General features: G+C 35.0%; 1 protein-coding gene across 2 annotated transcripts in view; it reads right to left on the bottom strand.

Moving 5' to 3' along the window:
* FAM135A (family with sequence similarity 135 member A) overlaps positions 1-25,543 on the bottom strand; it is a 129,831-nt gene that overhangs the window by 85,870 nt on the left and 18,418 nt on the right. For both annotated transcript variants that reach the window (XM_029944881.1, XM_029944882.1), the window contains exons 5-8: positions 22,588-22,667; positions 4,780-4,919; positions 4,597-4,667; positions 2,367-2,540 (exon numbers count right to left, since the gene is read on the bottom strand). In XM_029944881.1, coding sequence (XP_029800741.1) covers positions 2,367-2,540; positions 4,597-4,667; positions 4,780-4,919; positions 22,588-22,667 — 465 coding nt within the window. The remainder of the gene's footprint in view (positions 1-2,366; positions 2,541-4,596; positions 4,668-4,779; positions 4,920-22,587; positions 22,668-25,543) is intronic.

Below are 25,543 nucleotides of genomic sequence, written 5' to 3'. Positions count from 1 at the left end.
AGTGAGGAATGTTACCCTTAACGTGACCCCTCTACCAGCATGCACCAGCAAAACGCTTTTCTTTACCCTTCCCTCCTTCCCTTCTCCAACCTCTTATTTCCAGGCAAGGAAAAAGGCAGGGAAAGAGGCTGCTTCTTTCATGGCAAAGTTCTAGCCGCAAGAGAGGGGAGACCACGGCCCATGGCAGCCAGGTAAGAGAGCAGCAACCTCAGCTGCTGCAGCACCTCATTGTCCTTTCCAGTCACTAACCAGAGCCAACAGCTAATCCTCTTGGCTTCTAATTCTGAGCCAAAAATGTCTTCTTCCAGGGGACGGTCTCTAGGAGATGAGCTGCCTCTTTCTCCTACTAGTCTGTGGCAAAAACTGCTGCATTGTGAGAGGAAGCACACATTTAACTCACTAGGATTAGTGATATAAATATCACTAACTCTATTTAATTGGGGCCTTAGGAAGCAACATTAATAACCTGAGCTAACCTCTAGGAATTGTTTGTTCATTTCTCATAAGAGAAATTAAGCTAGTGTTACAAAGAAAAAAAAACGGCAGAAATATTTTATTTAAGGATTCTTATTAAAATTACAGTAACAAGGGATTCAGAAAACTACAGAAAATGTACTTTATAAACTTTTAGCATTCAAACCTAACATGTAATTCATTAAAAAGTGTATACTACTTATTTCAAAGTCATATTTCAAAAAAAGCACTTTCTTATCAAAGAAGTTTCATTTATTTTTCATGCTATTACATATTAATTTATTAAATCAATATCTAAAAATTTTTTGAAAACGTATGTAATAAAATTATATAATAGGAACACTTTCCTGTTTATAAAAGTTATAGCAACTGAGAACAAGCTCTCAAAGGCCTAAGAGTTAAAATAACAATAATAAAACAGCTAGTTATAGATCTAACTATAGAATATGGAAAGCAAAGCAAATCATTAGGAGAAAGACTTCTTCCTGGTCCTGTGCTCTTAAAGAAACCATGCAACAACACAATGGAAGAAGTTCTCACAGTTTTTGAAACAGTGTAAAGATATACACCAACGAACTGTGGGCAGTGCATCAAATTGTATTGGTCTTTATAAATTCTGAGGGTAATTATGCAAAATGATCTACTTAGTTTTTCTTTATCTTTTAAATGTTTATTTACTTAGAGACAGCGGAGATGGGGCAGAGGGAGAGAGAGAATCCCAAACAGGCTGTGAGCTGTCAGCACAGAGCCCAAGGTGGGGCTGAATCCCACGAACCGTGAGAGCATGACCTGAGCTGAAACCAAGAGTCAGATGCTTAACCAACTGAGCCACCCAGGTGGCCCCCTACTTAGTTTCTCTGATAACTCAGTTTAACATCAAACCCCTGAAGCATCATCCTAAGTATTAGTGGTTGGGATTGGATCTGTGACAGAAACTGTAAAGTAGACAGTTGAGAAATCAAATCAATTTGGAGTCTTTTCATATAAGCTACTGATTTTAAGTGTCCATCTGTTGCCCATACCACAAAAGAACAATGTTTTATTGTAAAAAACTGAAGAGCTTGACATGTATTCTCACACAATGAAAGATAATTCATCTCCCTATGGAAGTGAGCAGAAAAAATAATTATCTCAATGTATTTATCGTAATCCAGAATATCACGTACCTTTAGACAAAAACAGTACATGATACAGTGTAAAAGCTTATTAGTAAAAATCCATAAAATTGATTAATAACTTGGAAAACAAGAATTATCATATAGCACAGATTTGAGAAAAAATTAGCTGATCCAGAGAAGAGGCCATAAAAAGAAGAAAAAAATGAATATAATTTCCAGAGAATGAATTTAGTACAGCACTGCTAAAAACACAGGCACAGGGGCACCTTGGTGGCTCTGTTGGTTAAGTATCCAATTTTGGCCCAAGTCATGATCTTGTAAATTGTGAGTTCAAGCGCCGCATCAGGCTTTCTGCTGTCATCCCCTCTCCCCCCCCCCCTCCCCTGCTCTCTCTCACACACACACTTTCTCCCTCTCTCTCTCTCTCTCTCTCTCTCTCTCTCTTCCCTGCCCCTTCTCAAAAATAAATATTTAAAAAGCAAAGACAAAAACATACAGGTACAGACTAAACACGCTGTAAGATTATTTCCAGACTGCATTGTTTTTCTTGGTCAGTTTATTTGACAAAGATTGTTCCATACTCCTGTATTAAAAGTTATCAATCAAATGTTCCCATGCTCTTAAATATTATTTTATGACTTTAGTATAAAATGAAAGTACTTAATAATTATAAATTTAGAAATTTCTTATTATTTTATCATATCAATATATATGTTTTCACTATAAAATAAAAGATACTATATTAATAAGGACAAGGGTATTGGTTAAATTTACCTTATTAGTGGCTGGTGTAGTGCAACCAATGATGCATGGACTGTAACAGACACAACAGAGAGGTGGAAATAATCAAACATAACATGAACATGGTGATGAAGGCCTCTATGCAGGCTAAAGTGCAGCTTCAATGTTCGGCTACTTATTAGTTGCAAGGCATTCAGGTCGTCTGCCCTATAAAAAGCAAGACATTTGCATGTAAGTTTGGCACAATAAAGTAAAGGCTAATATTTACTTACTTTTTTAAAACTTAGAATAATTTTTAAAGCATCACATTGCATTAGAAAAAAATGTGAAATCTAGTAATAACAATCAGGTCTTACCTATAGTTTTCTACAAGTCCATGATATAGACTGTTTTTTTACTAATATCCCTATAAAATGAATTGTTTTTGATAGATTAACAATTACTCTTGCCTTACAATAAATTTTACTCCCTAGAGTATGCTGCTCATTATAAGGCTGTAGTATAACAGAGGTCAAATCTTATAATAATAAATCCCAAAAGACAGTTAAAATTATTTTTACTGTACAAAATTTGGTTATTAAGTACTTCTTGAAAGCAAGCAACTGGTTGATATTTTATTATATATATTTAGTCTGTCAGATTTCTACATATAAAAAATTAAAACAATGTCATGCTTATGATTTCCAAGTGAGTTTGTATGTGTGTATGTATTTTAACCCATACATATATAACTACCTAGAGTTAATTAACTAATTTCCATTTACTTCATTTATAAAATTCTGACTTGGTTTGAAAATAATCCCTTAAGGAATTCTTTGTAATAAACAAATATTATAGAGGAGCAGTAGCTACCACACCAAAAATCTTATTCCTCCATGATAAGAAAGAGAACATTTCAAGTAGACTTTTCAGAATGCAACTGCTTCGTTATTTATCCTACAAAAGTCTAAATGTATGTACAATTCAGGGAAATACAAATCAAAACCACACTGAGATATCACCTCATGCCGGTCAGAGTGGCGAGGATGTGGAGAGACGGGCACCCTCCTACACTGTTGGTGGGAATGAAAAGAGGTGCAGCCACTCTGGAAAACTGTTTGGAGGTTCCTCAAAAAATTAAAAATAGAACTCCCTTATGACCCAGCAATAGCACTGCTAGGAATTAATGCAAGGGATACAGGAGTGCTGGTGCCTAGAGGCACATGTACCCAATATTCATGGCAGCACTTTCAACAATGGCCAAATCATGGAAAGAGCCTAAATGTCCATCAACTGATGAATGGATCAAGATGATGTGGTTTATAGATACAATGGAATACTACATGGCAATGAAAAAGAAAGAAATCCTGCCATTTGTAGCAACATGGATGTAATTGGAGGGTATTATGCTAAGTGAAAAAAGTCAGGCAGAGAAAGATACCACATGTTTTCACTCATACGTGGATCAGGAGAAACTTAACAGAAGACCATGGGGGATGGGAAGGGGAAAAATAGTTACAGAGAGGAAGGGAGGCAAACCATAAGAGACTCAAATACAGAGAACAAACTGAAGGTGGATAGGGGGTGGGGAGAGGGGAAAATGTGTGATGAGCACTAAGGAGGGCACTTGTTGGGATGAGTCCTGGGTGTTGTATGGAAACCAATTTGACAATAAACTATGTTTAAAAAAAAGCATTTCTACAAGTATGTTTGAAATGAGAAAAAAAACTACAAAAAATAAAATTGCTAAACAAATCTCTGATTCTTGTTTTAAATGAATACAAGCATAGCATCTCCCTAAAATATATATGACTGTATGTCCAGATGTGTGAACAAGTTCAGAGTAACCAGATCTAAATCTTCCTCAAGGCCTCTAGGAATTAATAAACTAGAATAACTGCAAAGTCTTCAATCTTAATAACTCTCTACATATCAAGAGTCCCACCTAAACATGACATCACTCATGCCACTAAGAAAGACGGTCAGTGATACAGTGAAAGAGCATTCAGTTATATTTAAATGTCTTATAGTAGCGGCATTATATGATAAGTAGAGTTTCGAGCGTCTAGGAAATTGTTTCATATTTCTTCAACTTATCTGATTTGCCACCTGAAACTCATGGAATTGATATGGGTACAAAAGAGTAGGCCTAACCATTCTCATGAGACTTCCCAGTTAGTAGTTTAAACAAACAAGAAAAGGCAGGCTAGATTTCTAACAAGAAAATGGACAATAGATAGCAGTTATGAGAAACAAAGGATTTGTAATTGATTAGCCTACTTACGAATAATCTCCATCTGTGAAGTGTAGATCCAAGGATAACAGAAAATTCATTTCTTCAAGGGTTTCTTCAATCTCAAGAGAAATTACAATATAAGATTTTCTTGAATACTTGTAGAAAGTTTAGAAATATGCCTTGAGGCTATACAAAAAATGTTTATCTAAATATATATGAAAAGATGTTTACCTTTTTTTCATCCAACAACATTTTAACTTTGAAGATCATGACATCATTTAAAACAACCTCCTCATTTTTATATAGAATTTGAAATGTTTTACTGCAAATCAGAGAATCATGAACTGAAGCTGGAAAGGCTAAAGTCATACCTAAAACAGATAAGAAATGTAACTTACAGGTAAAAAGGAAAAACATAATATAAGTAAATTAATACTTTAAAATACTATAAATTTGTATAGAGTATAAAATACTCTAGTACCATTATCATTTTATATAGCAGTATTAGAACATTTCTGAAAGTTTACTATACTCTATGTAAAAAATGACTAAGTACATTATAACCATTATAAAATTTTTGTACAACTTATCTTAATCTGAGAAGGTAAAGGAGGAATCTCAAGGTAGATATTTTAAGAGGAACAACTGATTTGTAAATCCAGAAGGAAGCAACTTAGTTTTCCATAGATGCATAGTGAAGAATTTGGTTGGCCATCCTCCTGATTGCTGGGTGGTAACCTCTAAAGCCTTGTAATAAAGAGATTTTTTAGCTTTTGTCCCAATTCCTTGGAAATGGCCTATAAATCCTTAGAATTTCCCAGTGAGAAGAGTTATTCATGGTAGACCCAAATAATGGTAAGGAGATGACTCAGGATGGAGGCTGGCCACACAAGACCAACTATGTGACTAGAGAGTTGGCGAATGAGCCACATGATTTAAGTTCAACCTCCAGTGAGGAAAAGGGGGCTAAAGATTGAGCAATGATTCAATCAGGCGAGCTTCCACGATTGGCAATATTCTACATATTGTCACATACAAACTTTCTGGGAGGGTAATACCTCCTGATTCCTTGGGCAGAGAACAAAGGAAGCTTTACAAATCTGAAACATTTTCAGACCTTGCCCTATGCATCTCTTCTTTTGGTTGGCTCTGATATATATTCCTTTGCTAAAATAAAACTATAATAATAAGCAGAGCACTTTCCTGAATTCTGTACATTGTTTCAGTAAATTATCAAACCTGAAGTATAATACAAACTCCAATTTTGTAGCTATCTAATCAGAAATGAGGGTAGCTTGTAGACCTCTGAAGTAAGATCCGTCTCATGGAAGCCCATGCCCTTCACATGTCAAGTCTGGTCTAACTTCGTCCAGATTGTTGGTGTCAGGTCATTCCAACAAGGTGGAATTTAAACCATTCACCAAGGTGGGTGTCTCTGCAGAGCAGAGCCTAGAGTGGGACACCAGAGTCCAAATGGGTAAGAAGGTATCCATATGGAGTGGTGGCCTAAGCTCAGAACCTGTGTAGGAAGAAAAGGGCAACCAGTGGAGGGATGACTTAGTGGTGAGGTCCTGGGAGCCCAAGGAAGATGAAGAGGGCAACTGCATGGGAGAACACGAAGGCTGGGAAGGCTGGAGCCCACATTAGGTGACGGGGGTGTTCTTGCAGAGGGTCAGCCAGGTACAACGCATAAAAGTCCAAAAAGGATGAGAAAAACTTTCATATGGGGATGACAGTGAATGTGGGCAGCTGCAGCCTGATACACTCTTATGGAGGTAAAGTAAGGTGACGCCAACATCCTTATAGAAGGAACTCTGGAAACAAAGACTTAGTATGTTCAGCTGGGTTTCAGAAGGATGTCCACACACAGAAGTGACCTGACATGAGCGCTCCTGAAAAGCCCAGGAGGTGGAAGGAGAGCATCCCGAGAGAGAGGGAGCGATGATGAAACTGGCACACATGAAGGATCGATCAAATAAGAAAATATGTTAAGGATAACAACAGGTTTCTCACTGAAATCTTTCAGAGAAAGGATGTTACACATATGGAAAGGAGATATAAAATGGATCCTGTGGTACTAGACTAACATTAAAAATACTGATGTGAACTCATGGTTTTCATAATACATTTAGATAAAGACAGGTATAAATATGCATATGCATGTGTAAATATATATGTGTGTACACACATGTACTCTCTAGCTCTGTCCCACTCAAAGAGCCTGAGAGCAACACAGCTCCAAATATTGGTTTCTAGTACTATTTTCCACTAAAGAAACCAGAGCTTTCAGAGAAACGGTTGGTTCCAGAACTGGGGAACAGATAGAACAAGATTAAGTGTGAATTATCTTTTCATAACAGAAAGAAAATGAGTGCTAAAAAAAATGAGGGGACACATCGGAAGGACATGGAAGCTAGCTTGAAGAAGTCACCCCTGGTCATACTGGGGATGAACAGGGCATCAAAATAAATTATGATAGTAACAGATTGATTTCCACTGAATAATGAAGAAGTCCATATATATATGTATATATATATACACACACACACATATATATAAATGAAATAAATAAAAAAACAGATGTTTGAAGGGAAAAAAGAGTAACTTTACAGTGGAGAAGTCTGAAGAGACTTTTTAAAGTTTATTTATTTTGAGAGTGAGAGAACTAGCACATGCATGTGCAAGTGGGGGAGGGGCAGAGAGTAAGGGAGGGAGAGAATACCAAGCAGGCTCCATGCTGTCAGCACAGAGCCTGATGCAAGGCTTGATCCCACAGATCATGAGATCATGACCTGAGCAGAAATCAAGAGTCAGACACTTAACCAAATAAGCCACATAGGTGCCCCTGAAGAGACTTAATCAAATGATCCAAGTTAACATCATTAGTAATGGGACAAACAGAAATTGTATCACCTAATAGGATATAATAAGAACACAGCATCATTTCAGAGATATTCTTGTCAAAGATGTATAACCTGAATCTACTCACGAGGAAATCACACAGCCATGCAAATGGAAGGACATTCTACAAATTAACAGATTATAATCTTCAAAAGTTTCAGGGTCATGGAAATGTAAAAAAGATTGAGGAACTATTCCATAATGAAGGAGACTAAAGAGACATTAACAACTAGTTACTATCCGTGATTCTGAACTGGATCATTTTTCTATGAAGAGCTTTATTGGGACAACTAGCAAAAACTGAATAGGTTGAGGATAGATTATAGTAGTAACATAACAATATTAATCTCTTGATTTTGATTTTATTGGGGTTATGTAGGAGAATGTTCCTGTTTGGGGGAAATAAATATTGAAGTATTAGGGGAAAAACAAGTAGAAAGCAAGGGAAAGCAAGTAGATCAGAAATTCAACTTCTATAATATTTCAGGTAAGAGCTGAGAAGGGGAAGAAATTTTCCTCAATGGAAAGATTTTTTTAAAGCACCCAGATAATGTGAAATTAGCAACTGCTGCCTCAGAAAGCACAAGTTTTTGCCACTGCTTTTTCCTAAGGATGCTGCTCCAGCATAGCCCTCTCAAGCAGGGCTCTTCTCTCTTCTACAGTCCTATTACTACTGGGGCTGGGGCTTCTTTGTTCTTTACTAATGCCTCCAGACATTCTTGGTCTCTCCTTTTTAAAACCACCTCCACAACCAGCTATGAATCTAGTATGAGCAGACAGTACACTTATACCATCCCACTCATGTGCAAACCTCAGAAGACTCATTTCTTGAAGGCTTTATTTCCTAACTCAAGGTCACTTTCTCCAAAACTACTCTAGCCATCACACCTGCTAGGTTCTTTTCCTGCTCTCCTTAAATGATCTTGCCTTCTAGCCCCTCCTTAGCTAGTCATTCCTATCATCATTCCCTAGACTTTTACGTTACCAATGACTGCAATCCTTCTGTAATTTAATACTATCTCTAATACCCGAAGTCCAACAATGGTTTGACCCCAACTTAGTAGATTCCATGAATCCTACTCTTTTTGTTATCCCCGTACTTTCTCAAGTCCTCACTTTCCTCCTTATCCTCCATACTCCTCAGTATCACTCATCCTTTCACATATCTCATTAAGGATATGTTACTTTTGCTTTGCCATATTTGCCTAGATAGGTTTCAACTTTTATAAATCTAATTTCCTCCCTTGTATCCATAAGCTGAACATAGCTGGGGAAAAATACACAAGTCTTCTGACTATACTTTAATTCATGATCACTGATCTCAAATAGACCCTTAGTGCTGCCTAGCAATCATACTGCATTTTCCAAATCCATTCCCAGATGACTATTTCGTACTTTATTTTCTCTCCTTCAGTCTTAACTGAGAACCTTGGTTCTTATTTCATGAGAAAATAATAAGAGAAGTTCTCTAAGCTCCATTAATAAATCTACAGACAGATACACCTGGACAAATCCCCTATTTCTCTGCTCCCTTTTCTGACAAAACTCCTCAAAAGATTCTTTGGTATTCAATTGTCTCTAATTTTCTAATTTTCCCCTCATCCCATTTTGTGATAGCCAGTCTCCAAAATGGCTGCTAGTAGTCTCACCTCCTGGTATCACATCCTTGTACAATTCCTCCCACAAAGTCCCAGGGTTGATCTACATGAACACAGCAGAAGTAACAGACTGCAACCTCTTAAGAAACCTTCAGCCAGAGGCAAGCAACTAAACTTCTGGATTCCAGACCCAAGGAAGCTATGACAAAATATTTGTTGCTTTAAAAAAAAATTCTTTTTAAAGCACAAGCAGGGGAGGGGCAGAGAGAGAGAGAGAGACAGAGAATCTGAAGCAGGCTCTAGGCTCTGAGCTACCAGTACAGAGTCTGACCCAAGGATCGAACTTAGGAACCGTGAGATCACGACCTAAGGCAAAGTCAGAAGCTTAACTGACTGAGCCACCAATGTTTGTTGTTTTAAGTTTGAGGGCAAATTTTTACACAACGATAATTCATTCACACGTTAAAGAGACTTTGGCCTATGTAACTGCTCTTATCAAGACCAATAATGTCTTCTGCTTTGCTAAATACAACAGTCAACTTTCAGATCTCGTATTACTTGACTTATAATCAGCATCACAGTTACACATACTTTCACTCTTGAAGTACTTCTTTAATTTGGTTACCTGGACATCACATTTTTATGCCTTTGTTCCTAACTCACAGGCCTGTTTTAGTCAGCCTCATTGGCTCTACCAATAAACTATATTCAATATTTATTGAGTAAGAGTGCTAGAAATGTTCCAATAGATAAAAGGAATACCACCATTAGAAATGCCCTAAAAGGGATTCTAGCACAGGATAAAAAGCTGTATACAAAATACATTATTCTAAATTGCTTTAGAATGACAATAACTAACCTCCTGGGAAAATTACATCCTCAATTAATATCAATACTTAAAACTTTTAAGAAGATGTGCCAATGACTTATAAATAGTAAACTTCTCTTTAATTTTATTCTCAAATTAGGGGCAATGGGCACAAGATATGCAAGTTCCTCCTAGTCATTCAATTAGTACAATATCCACAAATACTTGTTGATTGAATATTTTATATGTGTCTTTACAGTCATTTTAAGGACAAATAAAAGAGGTAAAAAGTCTCTGACCTCATGGAGCTTACATCCTAATGGGAGGGGCAATAGAGAACAAAAATAATTAAGTAAATGATATACTATGTTTGAAGGCAGTTAAGTTTTATGAGTAAAGAGAAAAGGGGTGTTAGAAAGATAGCAATTTTAAAAAGAAAAGTCAGGCAATGTTTAATTGAGGTGACCTATTGGCAAAGAGCAGAACAGATTCATGGGTCCTTTCCCCTACTATATGCCACTAGGTTGCTGGTGCGCCTTGTTCATCATCACAGAAGCCTTCACCTTCATCCCTGAAGAAGATAAAACAAAGGCTCTCTGAACTGGAAGTCTCCTAGCAAAACTGAGAGCATGAGTATAGGAACATACACATACTGAATACTGAATGCAGAGATACACAGAACTCCTCCTCTACTGGGTTCCCAGAGGCTGGCAGTTAGTCTTACTCTCAAGGAAGTAAATAGACAAAAGTCTCTGTCATTTCGAAAACAGTAAGGAATCCAAGATTTCATCCTCCTTGTAAGCTAACAAGCTAGCCTGCCACAGTTTCATGGATGCTGGAAGAAGACTGGAGACTCCTGTGTCAGAGACAAAGGACTTTATTACTTACAGCATAGCAAGCAGCATGAGTTGCATGATCACACCAATTCCCCTTGTCCTTTCCCCCTCAAGTTCCATGGGGGTGACATGGAGGCAAGCCAAGTGGATGCTATGCATACTGTGGGGTTACAAATGAGGAACTCTAAGCTTAGGAAATGTTAATCTTTTATAAGAAATTGTCTCTATAAGAAAACCTGTCTAATCTTTGAACTAGAGAGAGATATTGTTATTATACTGGACAGTAAACAGATCTATCTTCTGCTCTAGACAGAGACATGAACTATATTTTCCAAAGCTCTTCCCTTATACAAACATCCTTAAAAACTTAGTCTGGAACAGAAGTCTTTCAGTGTCTCTGATGAGAAGATATACAGAAGTGTGAGAAATGATGAAGAATTACTTTCAACAATATATAGAATAAAATCTCAGATTCTTCACATTTCTTGACATGTGGAATCTATAATAGATCTATAATAAATACTATGTAGATCTATCATAATAGATAAGATTTATAGACAACTGACTTCAAAGATTCCTAAGCAAACGGCTCACCAACATTACCCTATACAAAGGTCAAAGAGACAAGTCCCATATATGTTCCCAGAACTTCCAATTCTTTTCAGTCATGTATAAACAACTGAAGACTGTTAGACACCAGAAGAAAGCTTCTACCATTTAGAGACCAAAAAAGAAAAAAGAAAAAAAACAACTTATAGGGAAATAAACCTTAAAAAATCCTATCAATATTGTTCTTAGAGAAAAGATACAGCCATGAAACAAGAAAACATTGTTATAATTGAGGAGCACTCAGAAAATAAAAGAGCACTTGGACTTTAGAAGAAAAAGGATCAAAGGTAAGGAGGAAAAAGGAGGAAAGAGAGGAGGAAGAGAGAGGGAAAGATTAAAAAAAAGGGAGAGAAAAAGAAAAGCAAGAAAAGCTCAAAAAGAGATTAAAAAGCTTAAGAGAGTAAGGGACACCTAGGTGGCTCAGTTGGTTAAGTGTTGGACTTCGGCACAGGCCATGATCTCATAGTCGGTGGGTTCAAGTCCCGCTTCGGGCTCTGTGCTGACAGATCAGAGCCTGGAGCTGCTTCGGATTCTGTGTCTTCCTCTCTCTCTGCCCCTCCCCCATTTGCACCCGGTCTCTCAAAAATGAATAAACCTTAAAAAAAAGTTTTAAAAAGCGATTAAAGTTGAAGAAATAAGTACAACAGAAAATGCAGAAGAAACAGAAATGGGAAAAAGGAGGAAAAAAACTAAAAATTAAGAGGACCAGTGACGATGATCTACTATCTGAATGACAGAAGTTCCAGAAAGAAAGATGGGAGAAAATAATTAACAAAATAAGAAAATTCCCCAGAACTGAAGCACATATATTTTCAGGTTAAAAGGGACCAATGAGTACTGAGAGACCCAAGGTACATCATTATGTGCCATCAGAACACTAGAAACAAAGAGAAGATTCTACAGGATTCCTGAAAGGAGAAAAGGGTCCCATATAAAGAATTAACAATCAGAATAGCTTTGGAATTCTCAATAGCAATGCTACCAAAGACAATGAAACAATATTCTCAAAATTCTGAAGAAAAAAGAATTCCAACCTAGAATTCTGTACTTAGCTAAACTTTCAAATAAGAGTAAAGACATTTTTAGACATGGAAAGTTTAAAAAAATTCCTATGCCACTTTTCTCAATAAAATCTTGGAGAACAGGCTCCACCAAAATGAGAGAGTAAACCAGAAAGAGGAAAAACAGTGTTTGTAAATAGATCTAATGTGGAAGAGAGGCAAAGGGAATCTCTAGAAAGACGGTGAAGGAAGATTCCAAAGAGACCATCTGCATTAGTTATAGAATGTAACTAATAAATATTAGTTACAAATATTAGTTACAAAACAAATACATGTTTTGAGGTCTGTCATACAAAAAAGATTCTTGCTGCCACGGTATCAATTTTTAACCTAAGAACAAATTAAAAGCTTGACCAGATTCTTTTCACTGCTCAATTTGTGTGAAGGTGCCCCGATGGAGTTTCTGCCCTATTGCTCAGGGCAGATCATAAGAGGGCAGTCTTTTCACTGCACAGAAGGTTTCTGCTCCTGAGAGTTGGACAAAGAAAAGTGGAATTAGTTAAGTTTAGATGCAAATCAGCCTACTCCATGTGTTGGTTTTCTAATACTTGATCATAATACAACCTTACCAGAAGCACTCAATGTGGTGAACTCTAAATTTCACACAATTGACTCCTGATCTGGTTGGCTAACTTCCCCAAAAAGGAATCTTAAAACTTTTTACTGGGGCGCCTGAGTGGTTTAGTCAGTTAAGCTCTGACTTCAGCTCAGGTCATCTCATGGTTGGTGGGTTCTAGCCCCACATCGGGCTCTGTGCGGAGTGTTTGCTCAGAGCCTAGAGGCTGCTTCAGATTCTGTATCTCCTTCTCTCTCCGACCTTCCCCACTCATGCTCTGTCTCACTCTATCTCTCAAAAAATAAATGCAAAAACACAAATTAAAAATTAAATTAGAGGCGCCTGGGTGGCTCGTCGGCTAAGTCTCCGACTTCAGCTCAGGTCAGATCTCACATTCGTGGGTTCGAGCCCCACATCAGGCTCTGTGCTGACAGCTAGCTCAGAGCCTGGAGCCTGCTTCCGGTTCTGTGTCTCCTTCTCTCTCTGCCCCTCCCCCTCTCATGTTCTGTCTCTCTCTGTATCAAAAATAAATAAAACATTAAAAAAAATTTTTTAAAAAAATCAAATAAAACTTTTTAGTATACAGAAGCATACTATAACCCAGAGACTTCATTTAGCTTTTCTTCTGAGAGCCTTCTTTTAACAGTAGTGATACTACAGCTTTCTTACACAACTGGGCTTGTGCTTACTATTCAGTTTCTCCAGACTCAACCAGATATATACTTGGATGCCTTTCATAGGTGATAGAACTATAAAGAAAGCAAAAGAATGATTAACACAAAAATTAGAAGGGGTATACAAGAGGTTTTTATGGTAGTAGTAAGGTTCTATTTCTTAAATGAAGGAATGAGTATTTGGGTACTCATTTTATTATTTAATAAAATAATGTTTTATATGGTCTTCAAAAAAAGTATGATACATTTCACAAAAATTCTAAATATGTGTTGTACAGTTACCCTGTGACATACATTGTTTTAAGCTAAGCAGACCAAACCAAAGAAAACCAAAAAAAAAACCCCATCTTCCCTGCTCTCCTCTAATTCTGTAAATTACATCTCTACTAAGTCTGACAGAAAGAGTTACAGTGCTATGGTATCTTAGGAGGGTGAACGTCGTCTGTGATCTCAGGAAAGATCCTGTTGATAATACCATAACAAAGAGTCAAGTGAAGATGGAAAGGATAAAATTTAAAGAGGAATATAAACTTCTTGGAATCAAGGTCCACATCTCACGTATCTCTTACTCCATATTACGTAATATTATGTATACGGTCAGCACTTGTGGAGAAACTGTAACCCTTGTACACTGTTGGTGAGAATGTAAAATGGTGTTGCCACTATGGAAAACAGCGGGAGGTTCCTCAAAAAATTAAAAATAGAACTATCATATGATCCAGCAATTATACTTCTGTGTATTTATCCCAAAGAACTGAAAACAGGATCTTGAAGATATATCTGTACTTCCATATTCATTTCCACAATGGCCAAGTGGTAGAAACTATCTAAATGTCCATAAGTAGGTGAAAGGGTAAAGAAAATGAGTTATATAACAGAATATTTTCAACCTTAATAAAAGAAGGAAATCTTACGATATGCAGCAACATATGGAAGAACCATGACAACTTAAGCTAAGTGAAGCAGACCAACACTGCATGATTCTATTTATATGAGCTATCTAAAACAGTCAAACTCATCAAAGAAAGTAGAATGGTGGTTGCTAGGGGCCAAGGGGAGGGAGAAAGAGGAACTGCTATTCCGTGGTACTGAGTTTTAGTCATGTGAGGTTAAAAGGCTCTAGAGCTCTGCTGTACAACAATGTACATACAGTTAGTGACACTGTACTATATACACAGGAAAGAATAAGTGCTTTACTCTGAAGCATTACTATGTTAATATCTCATGTCAATTTATTTAGAGAAAGTCCTGAGGTTTTTATCCTAAGGTAAATACTAGTCTTCCGGACATACTGCAGTTGGGTCTGGGGTGCCCAGTTATCACAGCTGACCTGATTACAGACCTTTAATTCATCTCTGCTTTCCGGCCCACCTCTTATTTCCCTTTATCTGCTGTACCTTCCTGAAATCCCTAGGGGAAGGTGTCCTAAAAGTCAGTTATCACTTTTGTTTTCTGTCCTGCAAAAACTTATTGAAATATTTTGCTATTTCTTTTTTTGTGTTTTATACTGCTATTACCAAAGAGCCTTAGAAACAAAAAGGCCCAAACATATGTGTATAGTTTGTTTATTGTCTTGAATGTGAAACCCTCTGTACTTTACTAGATGATAACTTCCATCAATAAGGTCAGGGAGCACATATATCATTTTCATTGCTATAATTTAGGAGTGAGCACTATGTCTTTCACATAATAAACCCTTAGCATAGATTTACTGAATACTTGACCTTTCATCCAACTTAATTTAGTGCCCTAATTTCTTGTTGAAAGAACCCTATTTTCACTTTGCCTGTGTTATCTGCTAACCCAAATATCCGATCTACACTTACAGAAACCTGTGACAGAGGCCTAAGAATACTTACATTGAGTTGTGATAATTTGTATTTTATCCTTATCATTATCTTTCATATTTATATTTTCTTTGCTTAAACAGCTAGCACTGATACGTTATTTATTTTGTGAATAAGTGAGCATTCATTCAACCATAATTTATTAAGCTTCTAAAATATTGGGAACTAAGAGATATGAACATAAATAAAACCCTGCCCTTGTTTTCAGAGTTTCCATTCTAGTTTGAATAGAAACATTCAAGCAAATAATTGCACTACAATGTGATAATCTCTTAACTCCCTATTTTGGAAGCCAAAGCAAATGCCAGTGTAATTATCACTATCTCTGAAGCCAGATAAAAAGACAATGGTTGTGACAGAAGGAAGCTGTTCAACTAGGGAAAGCAAAATGGAGGGTCATAATGCCAAATGGACTCAAATTTCATAAGCTATGCAAAGTTTATTGAAAGATCTAACTCCATGAGTTTTCCATTCATGATTGTTGAGATCATTCAGTTATTGTTAACAGTAATGGATTAGTAACATTAAATGAAGGTTTATTTATTTAAACTTTCCTCATTTAAAAAAAAGCATTCTTCTTTAATGATTCTTGATGTTTGGTTATATTATATTATATTAAAATAAATAATAAAAAATTATAAGATGCTAAGAGGTAAAAGATGCTTATAGAAAGTGTTAGGAAACATAGCAGATGGCAGAACAAATCCAAATTCAAACACTATCTACAGATTAAGTTAGTTTTATAAGCACAAAAATCCAAGTGTAGGTACTTAGATTTCCTTGACAAGTTATAAATTCTGGGGTTTTTTGTGAGATCTCTTCTTACCCTTGGATTTCCCTTTTTGCCCTTGCTCATTCTTTTTGCCCTTCCTCAGCCTTGCTGAGAACTTTTACTTATTTAACACCTCATAATCCTGTAAACCAGGGAACACACTTCACAGATGAGAATCTGAGGCTCACAGAGATTAAGTGAGTTCTCCAAGAAAACATAAAAGGAAGTTGGTATCTTGATTCCAAATCACTACTTTGTTAACTAAAACAGAGCTGTATCTTTGAATCCACAGCTTCTAAGATACATCTATAGCTACCTCTCTATAACAGGTGACCCAGATCAACATCAAAATGGCAACTAGATTTATCTTGTCTTGCCAGAAAGTTAAGATCCTCCTTTATGTTGGATAGTCATTTCAATTTTATAAATATTCTCCCTCTCATGATACCATAAAAATGAAAATGCTGTTTACTTATTTCAACATTTGGAATCAACCCATAGACAAAACACATTAAAATTAACTACAGTTACAAAACAGGATATAAATGTTAGCAACACTGATTTTATAAAACAAAGGATATATTTAACAAGTTGAAATGTGGAGGAAAAGAGAAAATTTGAAAAAGTAGGCAATATAAGAGGCTTATCTCCTTATATTACAAAATAGGGTTTGTCATATTTGCTGAAATGGGAAATGGGAGATTTGAACAATATATTACTTAGCAGTAACAGTCAAGGTCAAAGAAAGAGTCAAAGAATGATATAAGAATAATGGCATCTCTTAAAAAGTACAGGGGAAGAGGGAGAGGAAGTAGTATAATCTTCAGTTGTCATTTATCATACCAGGAATAAACAAAGGAGACCATTAGAACTAGAGTAATAGTGAAAAGTGGATACATCTAGAGAAGTAACTATATTTTCACTACAAATATTTCTAGACTAATAGAAACTACTTGTATTTTTTGACTATTTGTATTATTTGCATAAAAAATTTTTTTTTCCGAAAAAAGGAATGGACAGATATTAAAAAGCAAATAAAACAATACATGTTTCTTTCTAAGAAGTATTATCATTATTAGAAATTGGGAGTTGTTATTTGAACTTTTTATCAAAATAGTACATAGTGCTCTAACATTTCAAACTGGGGCCAGTTTCTTAGAACCAACAATGACTTCTTTGTTATAGAAGTCTGTAAATATTTTCGTATTAGTCTATTTTCAACTGTCCTATAAATATTCATTGTCTTTAATGACTGATGCTATTGTAGATGACAGCTATTTCCTGACTCAAACTTCTCACCGTCAGCACAATTTCGTGCTGGAAATAATTTAAATGTGTTGCAACAAGCTGTATGATACCATCTAATTCCTACCACAGCTAACTTGCCCTTCTGCAACTCAGACAAAATCATTACTTTCTTTCTTCTTCTAAAAGTTTACCAGTAATATACACAAAGTGTAGGAATAACAGTAAAATACAGTACTAGAAAGAAAAGGTCTTGCGATGACAGTACACAGTGAGCAAGAAAAATGGGGTATAAAATAAAAAGTACAAAGAAAACCCAAGCCCTTAGAAGAAAAAGTGAATTTTTAAGAAAGAGAGGTAAAAAGAGAATTAACACACCAGATTAAAAAAAATTACTCCTATTCGACTATATTTATGTTATCATGGATGAGTCTAGAAATCAATGATCTGGTCTTATCAAAACAAAGTCAGCCAAATTCGAAGGAATAATTTCTGGAGAAAATTTTGTGAAGGATACTTTTTCCTAATAAATTTACTAATAGTGAAAAGATACAAACACCAGGAACTCCCAAATACTATTTTAAAATAAAACAAATATTGGAAGAGAAAGGGCATAAAAAGAGAACCAAATCAGTACCTCTAAGACTAGAATAAACTGGCTGTCTTCTTTGTGCTTTCTCTCTCTCTCTCTCTCTCTCTCTCTCGCTCTCTCTCTCTCTTGCTCCCTTTCCCTTTCCCAGATCACTGGTGAGGAGAAAATTCACCTGGACATGAGAACATTATTTTGGTTCTACTACCCCTACTTTTCATATGAACTTAAACATTTAACATGATGGCTATTCTGGGGTACAATAGCAGAAAATACAACTGAAATACCAGATTTACATGATCACAGGGTGTTCAGAGGATGAAACAAGAACGTGTGGGGCACTACACACATATAGAAGAGAGTCATCCCGGGAATGGGACTGGGATGAAGAAGGCTGTATATCTCATAATCTGTTAAAGGTCATTTTATTTGTAAAAATCCATAGATATCATGATGTACTGTAAACAAATAAGATACTCTAAATTAGAGAAAAAAAAATATATTGATAACATTAAGATTAAAAAAAGATATATCTTTTAAGTGTTTATTTATTTATTGAGCAGGAGACAGAGCACGGCAGGGGGGGGGGGCAAAGAGAGAGAGAGGGAGAGAGAGAGCGAGCGAGCTAGCTTGAGAATCCCAAGCAGGCTCCACACTCAGCACAGAGGGGAGTAAGGCCCGATCTTCACAACCATGAGATCACAACCTAAGCTGAAATAAAGGGTTGTTTATTGCCCCAGGACAAAAAAAGATCTTGAAAAATCATATGAGGTATTACATTTTAGACATGACAGACAAAAGTTTGCTAGTTTGAAAAAGTATGAAAAAATTAACATTTTTTTCTTCTGTTCAAAATCTAGCTCTAACGTTCTCAATTTTGGCTGTTATATTTTATTGAAAAATATGTGACCTCTTTAAAATTTTCTAGTATAATCCTACAAATAATACACACATAAATAATGTTTTCACATATAAACTGAAATTATATATTACATATTCACATATAAGCTGAAATTCTATTGCTTTCCAAACCCAGGCTTCTCTTTTAAAGACTGGTATCTGCTGTCGACTCTTTTAAAAGATACTTCCTTTCCAAACACTAGTAAATTAGCAGATAACTGACATTTCACAGTCATTAATACACAGTTACTAGTACCAGAAGCTGGAGATAGTTACAATGACTAAATATGGATTTACATCAAATAAAAAAACAACCAAAAACATACAAATAAACAAACAAAAAACCTAAATCAAAATCACAGTGACAATGTCCAGGAAAAGGCACTTAAGGCACAAAAAGAAAGTACTCTATTTGGGCATATCTGAAATAATATGTGTCATAATGTCAAAAGAACATTACTTTGGAAATGATATTAATTACATGTAATATTTCTGCCATACAAATAACCTAGAAAGATCTCAAACAACTTAAATTTACATCTCAAAGTACTAGAAAAAGTACAAACTAAGCCCAAAGTAAGCAGAAGGAAGGGAATAACAAAGATTGGAGTGGAAATAAATGAAATAGAAACTAGAAAGACAATAGAAAAGATCAGTGAAACTAAGAGTTGGTTTCTTGAAAAGATAAAACGGACAAACTTTTAGCTAGAACTATGAAAAAACAGGATTCAAATAATTATAAATGAAAGAGAAGACACTGTAACTATCCTTTGTAGGAATACAAAGGATAAGAGACTACAATGAAAAATTATACGCCAACAAATTAGATAAACTAGAAGAAATGGATAAATTTCTAGAAATGTATACCTTACCAAGACTGAATCAGGAAGAAACAAAATCTGAACAGATCAGTAAGTGAGAGATTGAATCAGCAATCAAAAATCTCCCAACAAATAAAAGCCCAGGACCAGATGTCTTCACTGGTGAATTCTACCGAACATTTAAAGATGAAGTAATACCAATCCTTCTCAAAATTTTCTAATAATTGACCAAGAAGGAACATTTTCAAATTCAAAAAAGGCTAGCATTACCAAAAACACTACAAGAAAAGAAACTTACTGTTGAATATCCCTGATGAACATAAATCCTTCAACAAAATACTATCAAACCAAATTCAAGACTACCTTATTTTTTTTAATTTCTTATTTATTTTTGAGAGAGGTAGAGAGACAGAGTGCAAGTGGGGGAGGGGCAAAGAGAGATGGAGACACAGAATCTGAAGCAGGTGCCAGGCTCTGAGCTGTCAGCACAGAGCCAGACATGGGGCTTAAACTCATGAACTGTGAGATCATGACCTGAGCCGAAGTCAGAAGCTTAACCAAATGAGCCACCCAGGTGCCCCTTGAAGAGTACTTTAAAAGGATCATATGCTATGATGAAGAGATTCATCTCTGGAATGCAAGGGTGTACTGACATATGCAAATAAACATGACATACCATATTCACAGAATGAAGGATAAAATTCATGATCATTTCTGTAGATGCAGAAAAAGCATTTAACAAAATTCAACATACTTCATGATAAAAATTTAAATAAATTAGGCATAGAAGAAATGTACCTCAACATAATAAAGGCCATACATGACAAGCCCATTTGTTAACATCATACTCAACAGTGGAAAGTTAAAATCTTTCCTCTAAAGTTAAAAACAAGGGCACCCCTTCTCACCACTTCTACTACTGGCAGTCCCAGCCACAGTAATTTGGCACTGAAAAGAAATTACAGGCATCCAAACAGGAAAGGAAGAAGTAAAATTATCTGAGAGCAGATGACACGATCTCAAGATTCCACCAAAAAGTTATTAGAACTAATCAATAAATTCAATAAAGTTGCAGGATACAAAATCAACAAACAAAAATCAGTTGCGTGTCTATACACTAACGATTATTCAAAAGAGAAATCAAGAAAGCAATCCCATCACTGTGTTGTTCACCTGAAACTAATATATGTCAACTATTCTTCAACTAAAAAGTAAATAAAAGGAAGCTTTTCTAGTATGTTTACTTCATAAACTTAAAATTAATTCTTAAAAAAGGAAAGAAATTCATCTATAACAGCATTGAAATTAATAAAATACTTAGCAATAAATTTAACAGAGATAAAATCCTGTACACTGAAAACTATAAGGCACTGATGAAAGATACTGAAGAAGACACAAATGAAAGGAGAGATATCCTGCTGGAAGAATTAATACTGTTAAAATGTCTACACTATCCAAAATGATCTACAGATTCAATACGATCTTTATCAAAATTTCAATGCTATTTTTCACAGACATAGGAAAGAACTATCCTAAATTCATTTGAAGCCATTGTAATCTTAAGAAAAAAATGAAGGAAGTTAGAGGGATCACACTTCCTAAATGCAAGGCTATAATATTACTATTACAAGGCTACAGTAATCAAAACTGTATGATAATGACATTAAAAAAGGTACACAGACCAATGGAAGAGAACAGAGCCTAGACATAACTCACATACATGGTCAGCTAATCTTTGACAAGGTACCAATAACATAAAATAGGTAAAGGATAGTGTGTCCTAATGGTGCTGAGAAAACTGGATATCCACATACAACAGAATGAAACTATATCCCTATCTTATATCAGTAATAGCTTTAGTATAGGTGTATGTACTTTTAATAATCCCTTCAAAACTCATTATTTGTATTTGACATATATGTTAACTCACTAGAATGTTTCATTAATCATTTCATTTCCTAACTGTATACAATGAAACACAGTATACTGTATCAGGAAAGCCAAAAAATGCCCACTGATAATGTCAAGACCACCAGTTTGGGCTCAAACATTTTAATGCTGGTGTCTCTCCACAGTATATAAGTAAATTCCTAAACTGCTCTAATATATCTATCTTACATCTTATCTATTGCTTTCTGGCATTTTTTTCTTTACTGTAGTTAAGCCAGACCAAAAACATGGTTAATAAATATTCTCAAAGGCATACTATAAAACATATCATAAAACACCTTTGTAATCATATATCAAATTATATGTACACATTCACTGTATATTTTCAAAAATTATATCCTACATGATGTAATTGATATCACCCCTACTTATGTTTTCATGAAAATGTCACAACATACATTTTTTTCATTTGTTCTTCATAAGAAATCAAAGAGAAACACAAGGAACCTATAATCATGCTTGTTTTATTGAGGCCTCAAATATATTTCTTATAAGAGGCATTATCATGATACTCTTTGGTATCTTATATTTGTAATTAAAAATCATAATTTTCTTAAAGGAAGAAGACTTTTTAGAAAATTTAATTACTTATTTCAAGAGAGACAGAGACTGAGGGTGGGGAGAGGCAGAGAGAAAGGGAGAGAGAGAATGAATCTCAAGCAGGCTCTGCGCAGGTGTCAGTGCACAGAGCCGAATATGCGGCTCAACCCCACAAACTGCGAGATCATGACCTGAGCCAAAATCAAGAGTTGGATGCTTAACCAACTGAATCACCCAGGCACCCCCCAAAATAAGAATAATTATTAAAAGTTATTATTGGCCTAATGTTGCTTCAGACTTTTCTTAAATGTTAAAAGTATTCCTTGACTTACCTGCTGCATTTAATAAACTAGCTTCTACTCGGTGAGGAACTCTTGGTGGAATTTTCATAGATGCACGTATCTGGTAAAAACTAATAAGAATAGACAAAAAAATAATTTCAAAAAATATTTTAAAATATGCAATGCCCCAATATTCAAATATCTGTATGTATTAAATAATAAATTTAGTCTACTTACATCACTTTCCCATAATATTTAGTATTGGTGAAAAACAACCTATCAGATCCACAGGTCAAATACCAGCATGCAATAAAACCCAAAGGGAAATCAGCATACATAAAGATGAATGAGAGAAACAAAAGAAATATACACAGCATTTCTTACTTTAAATGAGAGAATGTCATAGCAACCAGAGGAGTTAGTATAGCATCTTAAGACTTTCACTGCTTAATTTGGTTTATTCATTTTTTTCTTTCAAAAAATAATAAAGATAAATTATTCCTAAGCAAATTTTGAGAAAATACAGATTATAATGGTTTTTAAAAAATGATTTAATACTATAAATTACAAAATAAAGACATGTATTTGGTTTAAAGAATTAAGCATTTTTTCAAGGTCAGAACTATTTATGTACTTGCTTATTTACTCTACAAGATTTTGTAATATATATATCTACATATATAAATCAACAAGTCATTTGTAATAATGGTTTATGTAGAATAAAAAATGACAGATAAAAATTATATGTTTGTGTTTTATCTTTACATTGCAAGTATTGTATATGTAACGGAGGATAAACATATCTCTACACACAAGTACGCACAAGACACACAGTAAATTATTAAAATCTAAATGAAGATTACAAATCAGGATGAGTTTACATATACAGGGGAGCTGATACTTTATTTTTATTTAATAATTTCCTAGATAATAACTTATTTAATTTGTAAATAATACAAAGATTAAAATACATTAAGTATATTAGTACTATTATTTCTAGGAAGGTATAGCATTGGAGAGAACATATGGTCAGGTCACAAAGCCAGAATTAAAGAACAGTGAATGAAAGGCTAGTCAATTCAATTTAGAACCTTTAAAGTGACCATTTGGCCTTAAAGAAACATGCTAAAACTCCAAAGATAGAAATAGATGATTAGTTGAGATTAAAATAAGGTCATATTGAAAACAAGAAATGATTAAAACCAAAAATCTAAGTGGAATCAAAGGAATCCTGCAGTCAGAGGAGGACAAAGTTTTCTAGGAACTATTTAACTTCTCATGAGAATTTTAACTAAAGATTAAGTAAAATAAAAGAAAACATATGCAGTAAGCTCTTTGACATAGGTCTGGTGATGATTTTCTGGCTCTAACATCAAAAGGAAAATGAACGAAGAGCAAAAAAAAAAATGGGACTATTCAAACTAAAAGTTTCTGCATGGTAAGGAAAATCATCAAAATGAAAGAGTAACCTTCTAAATTAAAGAAAATATTTGAAAATCATATATCTGATAAGGGCTTAATATCCAAAATATGTAAGGAATTCATACAACTCTGGGGCACCTAGGTGGCTCTGTCGGTTAAGCATCTGACTCTTGATTTCAGCTCAGGTCATGATCTAATGGTTCATGAGCTTCAGCTCCACACTGGGCTCCATGTTGACATTGTAGAACCTGTTTAGACTCTCTCTCTCCCCCTCCCACCATCTCTCTTTCAATATAAATAATTAGACTTAAAGAAAAACCTTCATATAACTCAACAGCAAAAGTAAACAAACCCCAACCAACCAAACATTTTGATTAAAAATTGGGCAGAATTTCTAGACATTTCTCCAAAGAAAGACAATACAGGTATATGAAAAGATGCTCAACATCACTAATCATCAGGGAAATGCAAACTAAAACCACCTCATACCTGTCAGAAGGACTATTGTCCAAATGTCAAAAGATAAGTGCTAAAGAAGGGGAGAAAAGAGAACCGTTGTGCGCTACAGGTGGGAGTGTAAATTGGTGCAGCAACTATGGAAAACTGTATGGAAGTTCCTGGAAAAATTAAAATTATAACTGTCATGATGACCCAGCAATTCCAATACTGTGTATCTATCTGAAGAAAATGAAAACACTAATTCAAAAAGGTATATGCACCCCTAAGTTCATTTCAGCATTATTTACAATAGTTAAGATATGGAAACCACCTAAGTGTCCACTGATTGATGAATGAATAAAGATGTGACATATATACAATGGAACACTACTCAGCCATAAAAAAGAATGGTATCTTGCCATTTGTGACAACAGGGATGGACCTTGAGGGTACTATGCTAAGGGAAATAAGAGCAGAGAAAAACAAATATTGCATGATTTCATTTACAGGCAGAATGTAAAATACAAAACAAACAAAACCTAAACTTACAGATAAAGAGAACAGATTGATGGTTGCCAGAGGTGAGGAAGGCTGGGGGCGGGGGGAGCAAAATGGGTAAAAGGGGAATCAAGAAATACAAACTTCTAGTTAAAAAATAAATAAGTAATGGGGATGTAACATAAAACATGGCGAATAAAGTCAATAATATGGTATTAACTGTATGGTGACACATGGTAACTAAACTTATTGTGGTGATCATTTTGCAATGTATTACAAATGTCAAATCACTCTGTTATATACCTGAAACTAATATAATATTATATGTCAATTATACCACAATTAAAAAGTGAAAATATGCTTTAATAAACAAGTCAAGCCATTGTATATCTAAAAACAATAATCCCCTAATCATTAGATTTTTGAAAGATCAGTAACATAACACTATTCTTCAAAAGTCCTCAATGGATAGGGAAACCAAATTGTAGAATAAGAGAAAACTAATGAAAACAGCCATTATACATGCTATGCTTATAATGGTTGTCAATAAAATGGAATAATAATTCACTTAATCTTTACCTCCAGTTCTAAATCTCCAATTAATTATGAACTACCTAAAACTCAACACATCAAAATGAAACTTCCTTAT

The sequence above is a fragment of the Suricata suricatta genome, chromosome 7 (genome assembly GCF_006229205.1).
Source record: "Suricata suricatta isolate VVHF042 chromosome 7, meerkat_22Aug2017_6uvM2_HiC, whole genome shotgun sequence".
NCBI classification, from domain to species: Eukaryota; Metazoa; Chordata; class Mammalia; order Carnivora; family Herpestidae; genus Suricata; species Suricata suricatta.
This window is presented reverse-complemented; position numbering and strand designations above follow the sequence as displayed.